At 36.7% G+C, this 18,141-nt stretch overlaps 1 protein-coding gene across 3 annotated transcripts in view; it reads right to left on the bottom strand.

Moving 5' to 3' along the window:
- The window catches only part of CADM2 (cell adhesion molecule 2), a 573,509-nt gene that overhangs the window by 79,156 nt on the left and 476,212 nt on the right, over positions 1 to 18,141 (bottom strand). For all 3 annotated transcript variants that reach the window (XM_053969852.1, XM_053969854.1, XM_053969853.1), the window contains one exon: positions 10,369 to 10,459. In XM_053969852.1, coding sequence (XP_053825827.1) covers positions 10,369 to 10,459 — 91 coding nt within the window. The remainder of the gene's footprint in view (positions 1 to 10,368; positions 10,460 to 18,141) is intronic.

Here is an 18,141-nt window from a genome sequence, read left to right as displayed (position 1 = left end):
GGTAATAATTTTAGCACTGTAAAGGAGATATCCTCAAGCTCTCCATGGGCTCCAGCTCCATTAGCATCTAGTCCCAGCAAGCCACAACAGCCTATGTTCAGTGCTTAGCAGAGAAGGAGCAGCTGTACTGAGTCAGACAAAAAGTTCAGCTAGCCCAGTCCCTTATCTCCAACATCAGGGATAAGCAGATGTCTAGAGAACAGGCCAGCCACAGATCTCAGGCATTTCTGATACCAAGCACAGTTTAAAAATACTCTGTAAACCTTAAGGACTTGTCTTTTCATGAACTTAGGCAGTTTTCCCTTGAATTACTGTGAATTTTCACCATCTGTCATATCCATCAACAACAAATTCCCAAAGTTTACCAGTCACTATGAAAAATTATGTCCTTGCTTGGCAACAAAGCTGGTTCTTATTAGTTAAACTTACCCTTAAACATTTCTATTTGTAGAGAGAATGTACTAGCAGTCCTTAACAACTACCTCTGTACCATCTACAATTTTGGAAACATCTGCAATGTTTCCCTTCTATACCAAATAGGCCACACAAGGTACGTTTTGTGTGTTCTTCAAGGATTGTTTAAAAAATGTTTATAAAACAGACTTTCTGTCTGAAAAAGGAATTCAAACCCCATGAAACATTTGGGTTCTGTTATTTATTTATTTATTTATTTATTTATTTATTTATTTATTTAATTCAGATGTCTGATAATTCTAGTCCTTTTTATAAATTTTAGTATTTGAGAAGATGTCCATTCTACAGATTCTGGGATCTCTCCTGAAGCTCTGTTGTCCTGACCTAGCCAGGTGGTGTTAAGCATTAAGTTTCCAGTCACAGTTCATAATTCATCAATCTCATCCTTGAATTCCCTTTGAATGCTGGGGTAAAACCTTCTGGTCCTGCTGACTTCCTACTGCTCATTTTGCCTGTTTGTTCCACAACCACCCCCACAGCCCATTTAAATCTTGCTGGTGAGCACCTGAGAGAAGAGGGAATCAGTCTTTAATGTACCCAGTTGCCTCTGCCACAGAAAACATGGATGTAGCAAATCCATCTGGCTTCCCAGTAAACCTTAATTCTCAGTTGATTGTGAAAATGTACTGACAAACTTTCCATTTTTTAATTAAAAACCCTTTTATTTTCAAGTTTCTTTTCTAGTTATTCCTCTCATATTCCTACTTTCTTATTCTAGGTATTCCTTTAATATCCCTGCTTACTGAATTTTTATATTTAATCTGTCAAGATCTAAGAATCTTCTCTTTCCTTTGGAAAACAACTTCAGCTTTTCAAATTATAGCTTTGCCCTTATTATTACTTTGATTTCTCTTCTGTTTAGCCTCACCAACTTCTTCTTCTCAAGGGATTCTGCTAGGTGATATGCATTGACCCTGTGGTTCTAAACTCTTTTTTTATTTTTCTAACATAGTCCTCAGGCTGCATGGAAAGATTTAATTCTCTTAGTTGCCCCTTATAACTCCTTCTTAACAAGATTCTTCATTATTATGTAGTTCCCCTTTTTGATGTTGATTACCATATAATTGCCCAGACTTTATTTTTTGCCTCTAGGTGCAAACAGCAAATAAATAAAGAACGAGCTGAATGAAAATGGTGCTGAGAGCTCCCTCAGTCTGTGCCACCCTTTGGAAGATTCTAGAAATTGTGTACAAGGTAGGAAGGTAGGTTAGGGATATTTGAGAGCAACAGAAAGTGAAAACAAAAAACAAAACAAAACCCCCACAAACAAACCAACAAACCAACCCAACAAAAAAATCATAGTAAAAAATTAATAGTAAGTAGAAACACTCATCTGTCTCCCACTTACCTCCCTCCTACTGCAGGGTATCACAGTCCCTCCCACCAGCACTTCCTAACCCTTGGTAAATCTTTACAATTCCATCTTAAAAGTGACCAATCCAGTGTTCCTAAGCAGGAATAAACCAACACAATGGAAGAGGTGATCCAGGGGCAGGAGCAGGGGTTGTCCTGCAGGCCCTGGAGGAAAATACTCTGGAGCAGCATTCTCCTGTGCAAGACTGCAAATCTCAGACTTAGTCTTTCCTCAGCTCTTAAATAATGTAAGTTTTGGAAACAGTTTACTGTGGTGCTTAGAATAGTATGGATGTGGAAATTTTTAACCAGCCAAACTCAGGTCTGAGAAATCTCCAAGATTTTCCTTGCAATGCAAAGACTAGCTCAGCCAAACAATGAATAATTAGTTACACTAATAATAGATTAACACAATCTATTACTTCTCTTACCTGTTTACTGTCATGCCTGTCAGAACCACAGCCCCATTTGTCTTGTCATCTCCATTTTTTCTGAGGTTCTGCTCCTCAAAGAGCAGTGTTGAGCTCCTCTAGAAGGATGGTGTTTTACCCTGCTAGCTTACACCACACACATATTCTCATGGTACTCTGCTGTTGTAAATGTGGGGTAAAAATGTAGATATTCAATGAGCTGGTGCTCCCCGTGACATTGGGTGTTCCACATAACAACTGCCACACAAATTCCTGAATAGTGAAACATAATCAGTATAACCAGCATGACTTACACTGAAAAAGTCATACCAATGTGCCTTTTTGTGTTCTACTGCTAGTGGTTGATTCAAAAACTCTATAATTTTATGTGTAACTGTTGCTAAACACTTGTCTACAGAATCAAAGTACCTAAAAGGCCGAATGTCGCGTCCTTTCCCAAAACTTCTTTCTCATGTTTCAGCTTGCAGTCTAGTACTTAGAGTTACCTGCTCTGTATTTCAATTTTATCTATTATTCTATCCCACAGGCCTTTTTTATTTTAGCATGTGTTTCCACCTGAGAGCAAGGAAAAGAATTATTTCAAAAGCCATACACATGCAAAATGGATTTAACGAGCACTAAAAATGCTGTGTGCAGTTGTTTTTCATACTGTACTTTCTGCACTTTTATGGGTAAACACTGCAAAAAAGGGATGCTTAAAAAAGAGGAAAAGCAATTATTGAATTGAGCCTATTAGGCAATGTGATCATTTTACAGAACACTAAAGGGGAAGTTCTTAAGCACTGCAGGAGGCTTTATTGTAAAGTGTAATTTTCAGACAGCCACTAATGCTCCCACCTGCTTCTTTTTGTGTCACACTTTTTATAACACAAATTCCCCTGCTTTTTGCAAAATACTGGAGAAAAGAAAAATTACAAAAAAGTGTAGAAGTCCCAGCTGTGAAAAGAAGATACAATCTCCTGGAAGGACAGGATGTTTAATACAAAATGAAATTTAATCTATTGAATATACATACTGTATCTCAGCAAAAATGTTACCTGCTTCATAATATGTTATCTACTACATCATGGTATAATTCTACAGTGGAGGTGTAATGTCAATGAAATATTGGTGTAGAAAGTCTCAAGCTGAATATTTACACAATCCTTTAAAAAAATTGCCTTTACCTGCAAAGACAAACTACCTATCTGGAAAGTTTCACCAAGCAGATTTTTTTCCTACAATTCATATGATATTCTTCATAAGATTTCTGAACATTTTACTAAAAATGAGCACTCATTAAATATAACGTACAATAGATGTGCACTAAATCAAGGCAGGAGATATATTCCTTCAAAATTATAGTAATTAAAAAATTGGTCAACATTTCTCTGTGGTTGACAATAACCACAGGAAACAGAGTGATTAACCTCAGCTGACATGGGATATATCACATCAGATAAAATTAACAAGAGGCTGGGTTTGAGTTAACAATCACCTGCTCAAACAGAGTAAGTTCCTTTTGGAGAAGTAGAAGCTCACACTTCTCCAAACAGGAAAAAAAACATACAGACAACCTAAATGTGATAAAGATACAGAGGTGAAAAAGCAATGTTTAAAAAAAAAAAAAGACAAAGTAAGAACATTTCAAGAAACTATAACAAGGGCGAAGAGACAGGCAGGACAGAGATACCAGCAGTATTTGCAGAAGACAGGCTCTATCTAACCGCTGAACAAGCCAAATTCAAAGAAAGACAACTTGGAATGGACAGAGAGCAAGACAAAAGACAGAACTAGGAGAGTCTGAGCTATCCTGAGAGCTGCTCCCAGTGACAAGGAACACAGGGCTGAGAACTGTGAGGAGAGTTTCTTACCCTTCTCCAAGTCTATATCCACAGACACAAGACCCTGTCCTATATATGTAGGCATTTATTCAAGCATATATTTACAGAACCTTGCCCAAAGCTGTGTGTGAAATGTGTCCGTGGAAACTTCATTGTAAACTCAGACTGTTCAGAAGGCATAAATCAGATAAAGATATTTCAGCTGACACTAGTTCTGGGATCAAGGCAGAGAACATCAGGGAGGCTCCTGGTTACTAAAATGCACAGCAGTTTTGTTCAAAACCATCCACCTTTCTGCTAAGACAAAGAGCTAAACATAAAGCAGTGAAACTCCAGTACCTAGTACCTAAATTCCCTCTTTTTTTTTTTTTTTTTTTTTTTTTTTTTTTTTTTTTTTTTTCCCACTTGCTTGATTTTGCTTGTAGATGGTCCTTTCCAGAGAAACCAGAGACTTACAATTCAGGATTCCTTATGTACCAATGTGTATGAAGCTTAAGGGAGAAATACTTTCATACTACATTCATGTTTTGCAAGAGTAATATTTCATCGTGGGTATGGACAAATCCATCCAATTTTCCAAATCATTAATATTTATTGATACTGCCTGAGCTTCCAGTTTGAGCTGTGGATTCATTCTGCACTGTGATTTATAAACACAGGAGCATGGATGCTTTTCCAGATTCATTATGATAATTCATATAGGCAGAATTGATACCAGCATTCCTTTCTAGGCTGCTAGGTACTCATGGCACAAACCCAGATAGCAGTGAATAAAATCCATGTAGAAAATGAGATCATTTCTTACAGAACCTCCATCTCACCAGCCAGAGAAGCCAGGAAGTGCATCATATCAAAGCAGGACAGAAAAAACTGTCCATGGACGAAAGGCTGGCCATTAGACTAGTGACTCAGAGGCTAAACCTGCCATTAGGATGCAGTTGCAAAGCAATATTGGCAAACTGCTCACACCAAAACGATAACAGCTGAATGTCAAGTGGGTTTCCGCAATTTTCCGCCCCAGATTCTGATTTCACTCTTGAGCACAGGTTTGTAGGCGTGCTAAGAACTCACTGTTACAACTCAAACCAAGGATGAGCTATTTCCTGACTGGGATGCTGTGTCACTCCAAAATACTCTTGGGGAAATAGGGACTGTGATCAATGTTAGACATAAAATATACACCACCTCTTTGTCAATTTTGAACTTAGGACTTTTTGCTGCTTCATTTCCCAGCTGTAAAGTTGAGGCAAGTGAATAATATAATCATACAAAGGTGTGGTAAAAATAAACATTTAAATATTTGCTAAGTTCTCAGATACTATCGGGAAAAAAAAAAAGAAACAAACATATGAACAGTATGAAGGAACTCTAATTCCCTCTTCTGAGGGTATACATCAAATAAGACATACAGGTCATTCATAGCTACCATTCATAATTACTGTTTCACTGAAGGAGTCAAGAATCCTCTTCAAAGTTATATCCTGCCACAGTTTTCAGGAAGAAAATCATTATCATGTTTGGTTTTGGTGGCACTTTTCTCTATAACTTTCATGAGCTCACAAATAATGTTATTCCAATGAAGGATACCTATGTGAGTTTTCTGAAATAAAAATCTCCCCTATTTATCTCAAACAAGGCCAAATATTCACTTTACATTAATCAACCAACTGTACTATGATTCCCCTGAGCTGCATGGAATGGAAAGACATTTCTCTAAAGCACACAGGAGACAGCTAACTTTTTCTTTGTTTCCTGTGGCCTAAATATTCCAGTATATTTTGACGTCCTTTCTCCTGAAATGACACTGACTTTGAAAACTCACATATTTCATGCACGCTTTGATGAGAGTAGTGACTAAGGATATTAAATATTGAACCTTTCTTTCATTATGGGTCAGTTTTTGAATTTACTTTTGGGGCAGCATTGAGTAACTAGACTATATTGTTAAGACTCAACAGTGTATAGAAGTTACAGCTTGCAATAAGAAAACATTGGCTTTTAAAAATTTTGTAAGCATGGATGACTGTAAATGATCATTTTGTTCTTTACTTCCTATATTTTTTACAGCTACCTCATGTTTATTTTAAAATACTCAAAATACTGTCAGGCAATATGATTTCAGAAAAGTCTAGACATTACATAAAAAGGATGTCTATGATTTCTGAAGTTTAATTACATTTCCTTCTTTGGAAAATAAACAAAGTCTCAGTAAAACTATATTATGCTAAAAGAAGAAATAAATTAAGATGCAACAACACCTTACATATATATTAGGCAAGCTCATTGATTAAAATATTACAGACTGACAACTGTCCAGGGATCCAGCCAAAAACACTGGAAAAGAAAGCAGTGCTAAGAATTGAAAGGGGAAGAGATTCAATTTGGTTTGAAACTACACAACAGTATCTCCAAAAAAGGAATGCTGTTGAATAGTCATATCAAGTACAGAGTTATGCAGAGAAATACATTTCTACCTGTAATTTGGAGAAAACAAAAAAAGCCCAAACCACAACAACCCTGGACATCAATATTATCAAAATTGTCAACAGTGTGAAGAAACCAGCGACTGAGTTTTGCAAAAGGAAAGACTAAGGTAATATAAATAGACATATTCCAAGTTTTCCAGAAGAAAACTCTTACATTTTTTATGCCAACTGGGCATTTGTCAATTGGACAAAATCCTCACAAATGCTATATATCAAGATCCCTTTCAATAGTACACACAATAGGATATACTCCTAGAGTGCGTCATGTTTATCTGTGGTAAACTGATGAATATATTTCCTTTTTTCCTTTGCATCAACAGAAAAATTTAATTGAAATTGTCACGGATTTATCCATACAATATTCCAAACATCTGCCTTCTGCTGCTGTTTTTAGAGCTGGTGCCTGAAGTGCTACACAACTGGGTCAGAACATCACCAAATCCACGTGACCTGTCTCTGCTAAACCATCACAGAACAGGCAGGCAGGAAGCCTGGCCTGCTCTTTTTATTGGTATGGTCCCACTTCCACAGCAGCAACACAGTGGTTACACAAAAGAAGGTCATTTTCAGCTCCTGCCTCAAAGTAACAGAAATTAGCACAGGGCCTGACTGGAGCCAGAGCCATCCTCATCCTCCCAGCGATGAGCAGAGAGGTGAAACAGCACAGTTACAGAATTAGTGCAGTCTGTCTTACACCCTCTTATGTTGCCTCACTGAATCACATTTCCATCTTCCTCTCCACCCCCTCTCTCATGCCCCCAGCTTCTCCCCCTTAGCCCACTCTCAACATCCCTGTTCCAACATTGGGATCTCTGTACCAAGACCACAAATGTGGGGTGACATGAACTCATCCACAGCGACTGGGAAACCCAGAGGCTGGGATAATCCCAGCCCATCTCACACACTGTGACAACTGATGCTGCTCACATCCAAGGGTCTGAGGACATTTTTTCTCCTGTCCAAAGTCATGGCTAATGACTGGCCAAGAGAAATCTTATATCCTAAATTGTGAAACTTCAGAAGGGCCCTAGATCTAACCTCCAGTACAGTTGTTCTTTGTAGTTATTCTCTGTCCCTCTGCCATATCCCTGGAGGATGCTGTTTCAGCAAGAGATGCAGAGTGCAGTTGATATCTCAGAGGTGTTGGTTTCAGTAGCTCTTCCCTCCCATTTCCTGCTATAGGACTGGAAGTTAGGAAGGGCTTTCCCTCAGGACTGTGTTGTACATTGGAAACACAGTATCAGGGTAATGATGATGCAGGTGGTTTGAGGGACAGAATCCCTTCCAGGAAGGTGATTCGCCTTTCACGGTGATAAGCAGTAAGATGGTGTAAGTACACTCCAGTTTTAGCCTCATCCTGCTTTTCCTCTTTGGAAAAGAATTCCTCAGCAGCAGCTATCAGTATCGTCAATGTCACCACAGCCACCACCTGGCTTCACCCTTTCTCAGTTTTCATCTCAAATGCCACTTGGAAGCTTGTGAAAATTGCTCTGGGATGCATGAGAAATGCACTTCTAAGTAAGTGTTCATTTACTGCTGCCTACAGGAAACAGGAGAGACTGTTGTGACTGTGACATAAAGTATACAGAAATTAACCCATAGTGTGCAAACGGCTGTGAAGGACCATGGCTGGCCCTGAGCTCTCCATGAAGCCCACAATTCATCACTTACCTTGTGACACTGACATATCTGGGCTCAGTGGACCTCTCCAATTCCTCTCTCTCTCCCAGCCAGAGGTACTCACAATGCAGGTTGGGAGCATGACATTCCTGTTTCTCATGCTAAGCCACTGCAAACTGCTCCCAGGAGGATGCCTATTTATTACTGGCCCTGTGCCATGAAAGACTGACCTAATGAAGCAGTGCAGAGCAGCTGAAGTTGGCAGTGCCTGTGGCCTGGACAATTAGAGGTGCATTTATTGGCAAAATATTTGTGCCCCAAAGGCTACCACATACAGGTCCCCTGTCTTGACAATTATGTAATGTGAAGAATTTTTTTTTTCCCCTTTCAAAACCACATGTAAGTTTTGCATTTGAATCCTTTAAGGACAGAACACAGCTTTACTTAGAATAAATAAACAAATCAGTAAATACCTTAATTGGAGCTCTCTTTTAATTACTAGGTTATAACTAGTGCCCCCTACTGTATAAAGTATGTCCAGAATATTATGCCTACCAAATAGAAAATATTGTGTATGTCAAGGTATCTCACTTTTACTCCTCTGATTCTTTCCCTGATCCTGCTGTGAGGAGCTGAGTGGGGCTAGAATGCCTCAAGTCTATTAGCCAAAAAAGAGCACTTAATCTGTTAAGTCATGAGGAAAACACTGAGATAAGGAAAATGTTAAATATCACCCAGCCAATGGTGCACTCAGGGCAATCAGTGCTGACCTCTCTCCTTAAATTAAACACTTGCACATCTTCAGCAGATTTTGAAAATAAGGGGGAAACAGACTCTACCTCTTCATACTCAGGGGAATGTTCACGGGATATGAGATAAAAGGATAACTCCTTCTCCTTCAGGTACATTATAAAAGCAAGAGGTGGCTCACAATGGATTTTTGTGTTACTGACAGAAGTATTTTTCTCAGAAACACACACACATCAGAAGTACACAGGTACAGAAAAGACCAATTATATGGAGCATCCAGTCAGACTAATTAGATGGACTTCAGTGTTTTGGTCTTAAGTAGGGAAGAAGCATGATCTAGTTGCTCACCCAGTCAAGATCTGGATGAAGGAGTTGCTTTAAAATGATGTAGGCACATTATATATATATATATATATATATATATATATGTATGTATATATATATATATATAAGTACCTATGGAGTTTAAATTATACCAGGCATAACTCAGAAGAGCTTTTCAAAATAGAAATTTTGGACTTAAATGCCTTACTTGACCTAAATCTGACTCCAGGCACCTACATAAAGCAATTCCATGTAGTCACTAAGTTACACCAGGGAGAAATTCAGCCATAAATGACACAATTTTTGTCACGTAATTTGCACCTTTTCTAGGTTCAAAATATTATTCCATTACCATTTTCAAGACCATTCTAAATCTGTGTATCATCATGACACTATATATTGATCTTTTCAGCAGAAGGTCAATATTTAAGAAATTTGATTCATAATAACTTAATATTAAGCAATTGGATTATTTATATATATATATTAATGAGTAAATATATAACAGCCCCTCTGAGCAGTTAACTGTTTTCAAGAGTCAAGTATATTTAAGTAGTTGATTCTCTGCAAGGGTTAACCTCTGCAGATTTATCTTTAAAGATATTAATAGCAAAGATGTTAATTCCCAAGGAAAACAATTTACATTCTTAAAGCAGGCTACACCTTTCCAAATCCTGGTAGAAACAGGCAGCCAACTTGCACATATAATTAAACTTCAAATTCCCCTGTAAATAGCAGCCAAAGTTCAATACATTTTTTTCTGAGGCTGGTTGATGTAGGAAGATTTTCATGAGATATTTTCTCCTCTATCATCAATTTAATGATGTAAACAGAGACAGATTAAACCTGCACACCTTTCAGGTTGATACACCTGACAGGGGAAAAAAAAAATCTCACAGCTGGAATTCTTCCTGAAAACTAAAATAGATGACAAAGAGCAATCTTCTATAGACACTTAATGAAGACAGGCTTCAAGGGGTTTTCTATACCAGAGAGTACTTTACACCCCAGGAGGAGACAAAGCCAGTAGATTTCTGCAGCTGAGGATTGCAGTCACAGCAGAATAAGTAAAATAACGAAAAACATATTACTTGTTAAATCACTTACACTGGTTTTCCTTTGGATTCACAAGTCAAAATTATAGATTGTCCTTCTTCAGGCCATGAATTGGAAGAAATGATTTTAACTAAAGGTGTATCTAGGAAGAAAAAAATAGACAACTTGTTGATATACACAAAAAAAGATTTATTATCTAAGAGTACATTCTTCTCTATTTACAACAGAGTAAACCACAGATTTAATTTACACTTGGAGACAGTTTCATATGGAGCCTTGTGCAATTTCCATTGTCTTCAGGAAGGCAATAAAAATGACCAATGTAACTAAACCAGTAACTTTTTATATCCCTAGGAGACACAGATAGAAAGCACGTGTAAACTAAGAAAAAACAATTTTTGTTGCTGTATTTGATGCAAATACTCCGTATGACTATCCAAAAGTCTGATATCTAACAACAAAATAATAATAAAAAAACCAAAAAAAAAACAACAAAAAAAACCAAAAAACAACAACAACAACAACAACAACAAAAAACAACAACAAAAAACCCCAAAAAACCTAGGATGAATAACAAGTACTCCATGCAATTGTTTGCCTATTTTTAGGCTGATAGGATGGAATGCTGCTATTACAGGAATGAATGCAATAGTGTACATTTGAATAAGAACCCTTTTGTTGTTGCAGAAGCTTGAAACTCATAATAAGAAAGCTACAATGGGCTTTCAGATAAAATACCTTGTTACAGACATTTTACAGGATATTATTTCTGAAATGCAATAAAGTTGCCCCTAAACTCTAACAATCTTAAACAGAATTTGCAAAGGGAATGTTTCAAATATCTGCAAAAAGGACTACAGAAGAGTCTGCAATCTGTCTAATGTGATTGGATTAGTTTTATAGTTTTAATTGCAAAAAGATACACAATACAGCTACTGTGAATTCATGCCAAATAAAGCATTTGAAGTAGGTCTTTAACTTTTAAAATATTTGCCACCTGGCTTGCAAGAATATCTTTTCATAGTCAACATATGACTGAGAGGGCCACCTTTATAAGGAACAAAAAAAAAAAAAAAGATGATAAGGAATATAGCACATTTTTTCCTTAGGAAGAAGAAAAACAAATTTCATTGTCACAGTGAAAAAAAAAACTTCAGACTGAGTAGAAAAGTTTATATTTTTCCTCATGGTTTCTTTATTTATAGCTTCCTAATACAAACCACTTTATCCTGCAAATCTAGGATACCTAAGTTTTGTCTCATTCAATTTGCAGTTGCTGTTTTCCTTAGCAGTGACACCACAGATGTCCTCTCATCAAGCAAATGTGAAAGACCATGATAATATGACCCCACTAAATTAACCAAAAAAATTAAAATTATATGCTGTAACAATATAGCTTCTTATTCTAACTTTTGATTGTTTTTATTTTTACACACCACAGAGTAACAGCATGGCACAAGACAAGAAGAGGGAAAGGCTTAGTGCAGGCTCTCTGTAATTCCACTGGAAGTATTTTCAGCATCATTCAGCTTTCCAGAACAGCTGCTCTAACCTTACACCAGTAGCATATCTGTTCCACAAGCTCATATTTTTAAGGACCCTGCAAACCATTATGCAGGTGACTAATCCTTTGGAGGCCAGGCTGGCATTTGCTTCATTTTTAGCACATGCTTAAGGCACTGACCTCAAGTGCCTTAATAAATCAGGGCATCAAGTACTTCTGTGATTTCATTGGTGCTGTTGAAGATGAAAAAAATTACTCTCTTGACTATACATTGAACCAGAGGAGCAAATTAGTACCAGATAGGAATACATGAAGAATTTAACTGAGGGAGGGAGACAACTAATTCAATGAGATCAAGAGGTTTCCAGAGAAATATGGAAAAGAGCAAAACTTGGATGGAAGTAATCCTGACAGCCACAGGTGAAGGAAGAAATTAAAGGGCAATCTAGCTATTATTCCTGGCTTAAATATTTTTTAAAATTATCAGCATTTTACACAATACTGTAAATGATCCAAATTAAACTGAAGAGAGGATTCCAGACGATTAAGCTTTCATCTGCATGGATAAATGCAGTGCTGTTTGTCCCAGCTTAAAGTTCCCATTCCTCCTTTAATACACCAGGCAGCTCTCTGTTCTCCATGCACTTCTAAATAGAGCTTACTAATACAGAAAGGTCTTATATTTATGTTTTGCTCTCTAAGGCACAACAAAGTGGTGTAGGAAATGCATTCCCTAGTGGGTTTCCCTGCTAATTGACTTAAAGAGTAACTACTTGCTTCTCTAAAGCAGAAAACACAGGGTTTAATTCAATATATAATTTTTAGGGAAGAAAACAGTGGAAATTTTTTTCATTTTAATAATGATTCCTTTTCAAAAACTAGATATTCTCTATTGAGTACTTTATTCTCAGTATTACTGCTTCCATTTTTGCTTTTTAGGCCATGCTTGATTTCTCTCCAGAATTGAAGTGTACACTTAAAAAGGGAAAACTTTTAAAGACAAACCTGCCCTCTATTTTCACATTCACATCAATAATTTAAATGAGAAGAAATCTTCAGAATAATTGAATTGAATCAAAACTAGCCTAAATATCTTACTTTTACAAAGATGATAGAACCCTGCTGACTGGTACTTTTCCAGAACACAAAATGCTATTACAAAACAGTACCTCCCACTGTGACTGCTCATTTTGGAAGAACTTGAAAAGTATAAATGTACTCTATCAATACTGTGAGTTTTGACCTGTCACACATAAAGGTATTAATCATAACAACTGGAACATCAACTAGAAAATCCAGCAAACACCAACATTAGAAAACAGCCTAAAGAAAGAAAATAAAGAATTTTACTATAGAAAGAGGTTGACTTCTTTTCAGATATGTTTATCAGCTTGTTATAAATAATGTAGATATGTCAAAAAAAATCTCCTTCTACAACCAGAACAAAGGAATAGAGTTAAGGGTTTTAATGTGGGTCAGATCTTTTCCTCCTCCATTAAACTCAGTAGGAAAATACCAATGTGTACCAGCTGAACTTACCTGAACGTTAATAACTTGAATATTTTAGTATTTAGCCCAGCAATTTCATGACAATAAAATACCATGGGTATTTTATTTTATTTTATTATCAAAGCAAAATTCTTCTGAACAAGGGAGTGATGACTACAGTTTCTTTACAGTATCTACAAATATGTCCTTATCCTGAGTTCTAAGAATATTATGGAGGAGATAAGTATTCCAGAAAGAATAAGCTTTGTGAAAGTCCAATTCTATAAAAAAACTGTGGTTTATGTGGGTGTAAGCACCACAGCAAGTTTTTTCAGTAAAACACACTGCTTTCAGTACCCAGTGACTTTTTTAGTTACATCCATCTCCAGCAGTGAGAGCCTCTTTGGCCCTCCAGTCTTTAGTCTGAGTAATGAGGTACTTATGAGCTGCAACCAATTGCTACCACCAACCTGAACTGAGGTTCAAACATATCTTTACATATCTTCTACCCTCCATGAGCACAGAATCTGCTCGTTTGTTTCTGGACAAACCAGAAACAGCTACAGGTAAGAATTATGGCACGGTGGGGTTTTTTTTGTATAACCTTTCATGATTCAGCAGACCAAAGGCAAAAGTTCCACTGAGTGATTCTGCTTCATCCATCTTTCTAGGATTTGGGCTCATCTCATCTCACAAGCCTGGGAAACCCATTCCAAAGCTTTGAGAAGATTTATCTATTTTTGATCAGGCTATGTCATCTTCAGCAACACAGAAAGTCAGTAAATATATGCGGAAAATTGGTACCAGCTTATACCAGTAAAAAGTCTGAACTGATAAATGAAGAAATTAAACACTTCAACACTTGACTTTTGTTTTACTTTTAGCAGAAACTAACGGCAACATTCATACCTTGTGGAACTACATTACTGACTGGTTTAATCTCTTTAAAGCTATTTTCAAAATAAAGGTGGTTCTTATCAGTCACTAGACTTTTGCTCTTAATCAGATTTTCTATGCTTAAAGGTGTGTGTGTTTGCTTTCAGAATGTACTTGTTGTTTTTACACTGCTTGAAGTAAAATAGACTTCAGTATATATTTATATTATTTTATCACCAAGCCTTTATAAGGTTACATGCAGGATTAAATTCCTTCACATAAATTTACTCATATAAAGCAATCACATGAAAGCTGCTGGAAAAAATCCCTCATGGTAAGTTATGTTATACTTCATGTGCAAACCCTCAACAAACACAGTGTAAAAATGGAAAACTGAATTCATAACAGTTAACAAAATTGCTAAGATTGTGAAACAAGCCAACAACAGAATCAGGCAATTAATCTCTACTAGTTTCTTCTGAGTGCCAAGACAGTAAAAGTGGAATTTGGCCTGTTTCTCATATGTATTTTCAGAAGTTCCCATCAGTTCTTAGCAAAGCCTTTCATGGAACTTACAGCTCTGGCTGGGTCACTAAATCAAAGTACAACCCTTTGCTTCCTAGGGGATTAATCAGCAACAGGAGTGTAGGAATAAGCACATGAAAAATCATTTTGTGAGACAAAGGGGTAGCAATATCATGAGGTTATGACAGGAACACGCTATTTTATCAAATAATCCCTCACTAATGTAATCATCTTCAGTCAATATAATTACAATCCCAGAAACAGAAAATAAGACCACCTTTCTTCTTGGGCAAATGTAAGGCTGGGTGGAGCACATATATTTCATTTCATAGTTATTTCTTGCTTTTAAGAAATAACAATTGGAAGCAGTAGACTATTCAGGAGTAGGAGTATTTGTGATTTTGTAGTAATCACAATTCCAAGAGTGCTGAAATGCACCTATGCAAAGAACTGTACAGCAGTCTTTCCTCCAGGTAATTTTGAGATAAGTATTACTTTAGTTGTTTATAAACTTCTTGCCACTAGATTTCTCTACACATTTTGTTAAAAGCTAAATCTCAGCCTTCACTGGTGTTTCAGTAAAAGGAGGATTAACAGAAAAATCTGACTGCCTCTCCTCTGCAGAAATTTACATAGGAATATTGTATCAGATGTACAGATCTAAGTCATGGCTCCTAATTTTCAAATTTTCTGCTGAATTATAGATTTTTAAAAAAAAAGAAATAGATGCAATAACATACTATGAAGTTTAAACTTAGCACCCCAAATATCTTCCAATGTAGATGAATCTTCAGAAAGCAGAACATAACAAGGACACCTCCTTCTTTTCCCTTACAAGGATAGAATTACTAATCCCAAGGGTCCTGTACTTCAGCAGTCTACATTTTAGAGGCCTGCTCTACCTACGTGACTCAGGAAGCCATTTCTTCACTCCCTCTCTTACACATAATTTGATTTTTGTGAGAGGTTGTAATCAATCCATCAAGCTCAGTTATTAGACCCCATGCAGTGATTTATGAGAAAAAGAGGTTACTTACTCCACTGAGTACTGAAGTATTCACACTATGTTGATCAGATCCAGCAAAATACTTATTTGGCAGCAATTTAGAGAGTAGAACATTCAACCTTTGGAGTTCATGGATTAAGGGTTTGGTCTGGTTCAGAGTGCAAGGACCTCCCATGCAATGGCAGAGGTCAGCCAGGTCTCACTAAGGCCTCACTTCCAGCCAGATTTGGAACTAGGATTTCACCTTGAATCTGAAAAAGCTTTTTTTCTTACCTATTTCTTAGTTTGGATAAATCAGGATATTTTGACACACTAAAAAAAACCCCAGGTATTAGAAAATTTTTAGCCTAATACACATCATGAGTTAGAATTCCTCAAGCAATTCAGTACTGTGCAAAGTGTCTCTATTTATATTCAGTGCTAACATAACCTGGAATATACCCTTCATCTTACATTTATGAGAGTTTTCTAGAGCCAGATTAGGATATTCACAAAAATAAAAACTCATAACATTTTAAAAATCCCCACCTGTTTCCTAGGAATGTGTCAATCCTTAGCATTGACTGGTTTTGGTACATCCATTCTTGGGCTTTACATGCAAAAAAAATTACTAAATTATTTTTCAAATACTTTTTGAGCTGGTAGCCTCAGAGTAGCTTTCTTACATGTCAAGGATGACAGTATTTTTGAGTGTTTAAATAATTATTTAAAAAAAAAAATGTAAACACAATGCTATAAGCAGATCTTAGATATTTTACTAATACAAACACAAACTTAAGAAAACCTTGTCCAAACTGGTAACAAATACACACTCAGCTAGGGCAAGTATTCTTCCACACTATTATTTCATATAAAATGCAATGTCCCTTCACATCTTTTTAAACTTGTTTATTGCATGAAGTCTGTGATTCCTACTTCCCAAAGTAAAATGGCATCACAGAAGATATGAGTTCTACCACATTTCAATTAAAATCTCCTGCAGTATTATCCATTTAAGGTCTCACATGCTATACAGTAATTTTGCCATATGTTTGGACCTTCTCTTTGTACATGTCTAGCGTGATTTTCTCATGATCAAAGCAATCCAATAATTAATATTTAAAACCAAAAATGTATAAATAACAATCAATTCATAAAGTAGTATTGGTCCCAACCTTTAGTTTTTGGCAGGTTGGTTCACATAATTTTAAGGAAATGGGTGATAGTGTCAAGCAGAAGTCACATTGACTTCCTCTGTTTTCATTGAATCTTGACTTCCACAGTTTTTCCTTCACCAAAGAAAGCATTTTTTTCTGTTGTAGAATATTAAAAGACCTGGCACAGAAAAAATGTCCCATTTGGTGACAGTAACATATACTGTTCAATATATACAAGGTGCATAGAGAAAGAGAAATATTTTGAATAATTTAGTTGATGAGTCTTTGGGGTTCAAAAGGAAAAATCCATTGGTCAGGTTCTTTCCTGTATGCATGGCACACATCAATGTGATATATGCTGCCTAAACCTCTTTTTCTTAAAACACAAGGGATTCTGTACTTATTTTCTTTCTTTTTTTCACAATGCCCTACTTAGTCTTGAAAGTTCTAGTAAAAAGAGCTAAACCTTGTGAAAACTGTAGAAAAAAGGAGGCACAGCTGGTCAACCATTTGCATGTGATGAACAAAAACTTAACAGTTTACACAAATAGCACTACAACAAACATATTAAACATCCGAAACAAGCCTCTTCTAACTGATTAGTTTCCATGCAGCCAAATTGTCAGGTGCCTATCTCGAAATCAGGGCAGAAACAATCCTGTCCCTAATTGTGTTATAAATAATTGAAAGCAGCTCATTAACATCATTTGACCCTAGGCCTCTGCTGGAATACTTTGATTCTGATGCATCTTTCCTTTAAAAGTGACTCTTCTCTGTAGTTTATGTTATGAACGTCTCACCAGCTGCAGCAAGAAGCTGAGTTTGTTGTAATGAAACCTGTGATCCTTGCTGGACTTGCTGTTTGAGTGCAAATTATGTTAACAGCAAAAGGAGACACAAGAAAGGTCCAGGGAGGGGAAAACACTTTGCTGTCTGCTTTTGTCAGGGGAAGCAAGAGCTCACAATACATCAGGTTGTGCTACAAGTGTTACTTACAATCCTCCTGCTAAAAGCATTGATACTACCTCCGTATTTAATCTTTTAGGATGATGACTAGATGGTTTTAATTACCTTTTGTCACGAGAAATTTTCTCCTATACTCAATGATTTAAAAAGCCTTAAAAGTACTGCTAGTAAGAAAAGGCTTTGTATAACAACTTAGCTGAGCACTGGATCCAACAGTGTGGAATATGATGAAGGATCCATTCAGGAAGAAAGCTGTGCTTGTGTGACAGAGCAGTTCTTCCCACCGTGATCACTGAGCATCCCATGGATGCCAGGTTTTACCT

Source organism: Vidua macroura, chromosome 2 (genome assembly GCF_024509145.1).
Source record: "Vidua macroura isolate BioBank_ID:100142 chromosome 2, ASM2450914v1, whole genome shotgun sequence".
In the NCBI taxonomy this organism is placed as follows: Eukaryota; Metazoa; Chordata; class Aves; order Passeriformes; family Viduidae; genus Vidua; species Vidua macroura.
The sequence above is the reverse complement of the archived record's forward strand: the minus strand, read 5'-3'. Positions and strand labels throughout refer to the sequence as shown.